The sequence below is a fragment of the Lottia gigantea genome (assembly GCF_000327385.1).
Source record: "Lottia gigantea unplaced genomic scaffold LOTGIsca_644, whole genome shotgun sequence".
In the NCBI taxonomy this organism is placed as follows: Eukaryota; Metazoa; Mollusca; class Gastropoda; family Lottiidae; genus Lottia; species Lottia gigantea.
In genome coordinates, this window is record NW_008710195.1 from 19,172 (window position 1) to 21,003 (window position 1,832).

Genomic DNA, 1,832 nt, shown 5'->3' on the forward strand with positions numbered 1-1,832 from the left:
TCTCTTTAACAAGAACCACAGACATCTGATTGAAAATTAGAATGGTGTAAATTGATGCTATCAGTGTCCCTGATATACATAAAAAATTTAGAAAACCTCTTTACAATCTCTTTAACAAGAACCACAGACGTCTGATTGGAAATTAGAATGATATAAATTGATGCTATCAGTGTCTCTGATACACATAAAAAATTTAGAAAACCTCTTTACAATCTCTTTAACAAGAACCACAGACATCTGATTGAAAATTAGAATGATGTTAATTGATGATATCAGTGTCTCTGATACACATAGAAAATTTAGAAAACCTCTTTACAATCTCTTTAACAAGAACCACAGACGTCTGATTGAAAATTAGAATGGTGTAAATTGATGATATCAGTGTCCCTGATACATATGCAAAAAGCTAGAAAACCATTAATTGAGATACCAAATTTGTTTGGCTCATAAATTTCGTGGTGACATTGATTTCTTGTTTTATAGTATCTCATTAAGTTTCCACTCCTCTCTAACAGTCTGATTGATAATTTGAATGATGTAAATTGATGCTATCAGTGTCCCTGATACACATACAAAATTTAGAAAACTTCTTTACAATCACTTTAACAAGAACCACAGACGTCTGATTGATAATTTGAATGTTGTAAATTGATGATATCAGTGTCCCTGATACACATACAAAATTTAGAAAACCTCTTTACAATCTCTTTAACAAGAACCACAGACATCTGATTAAACATTAGAATGATGTAAATTGATGCTATCAGTGTCTCTGATATACATAAAAAATTTAGAAAACCTCTTTACAATCTCTTTAACAAGAACCACAGACGTCTGATTGAAAATTAGAATGATGTAAATTGATGCTATCAGTGTCTCTGATACACATAAAAAATTTAGAAAACCTCTTTACAATCTCTTTAACAAGAACCACAGACATCTGATTGAAAATTAGAATGATGTAAATTGATGCTATCAGTGTCCCTGATACATATGCAAAAAGCTAGAAAACCATTAATTGAGATACCAAATTTGTTTGGCTCATAAATTTCGTGGTGACATTGATTTCTTGTTTTATAGTATCTCATTAAGTTTCCACTCCTCTCTAACAGTGTGTAATATAATATATAAATTATTGATACGAATAACTAGATCTCATTATCAATCAATCATTATAAAATCAGGACATGGCACTGTAAGACAGGATGTAGACTCAAACATCTGTCTCTAATCCAGCTTTTAATTGAAAACGTCTGATTGAAAATTAGAATGGTGTAAATTGATGCTATCAGTGTCCCTGATACACATAAAAAATTTAGAAAACCTCTTTACAATCCCTTTTATTTTTTTTCTTTTTCAGGGAGTGAGTTTTTGTGTTTATGTGCATCCTGCCAGAGCTTTGACAGAAATGAAAGAAAAAACAGCTCAGAAATCAGTTGACATCTTTTGAGGGAAAGGTTGGCCATTTTCGGGAAGGGTTGATTTGGGTCTTAATTATATGTAAATAGTCTTCAGAAATACTAGAAATGTACGAAAATCACATAATTCCTTTAAAAATATCTCAAACTAGGAATTTTACTCACTATTTCTATAGATGTCTTTTCTATATATCACAGAGTATCTTAAATTGACGAGTTGTCATTTTAACTTTCAAACGTAGATAATTCTTGAATATATGTAAATAGTCTTCAGAAATACTAGAAATGTACCAAAATCAAATAGTTCCTTCAAAAATATCTTCGTCCAATCAATGTTAAGATGACAATAGCTGGGTGCGAAGTCTAGATGGAATGGCAAACCAGTTTACTCCTAATGGAGGAATAAAATGGGTT

At 30.9% G+C, this 1,832-nt stretch overlaps 1 protein-coding gene across 1 annotated transcript in view; it reads left to right on the forward strand.

Annotated features, from left to right (window-relative positions):
- The window catches only part of LOTGIDRAFT_176014 (hypothetical protein), a gene marked incomplete at both ends in the record, with an annotated part of 7,719 nt that extends 6,269 nt beyond the window's left edge, over nt 1-1,450 (forward strand). Inside the window, one exon of the mRNA XM_009064750.1 lies at nt 1,361-1,450. Coding sequence (XP_009062998.1) covers nt 1,361-1,450 — 90 coding nt within the window. The remainder of the gene's footprint in view (nt 1-1,360) is intronic.
- Between the last annotated feature and the right edge of the window lie 382 nt (nt 1,451-1,832).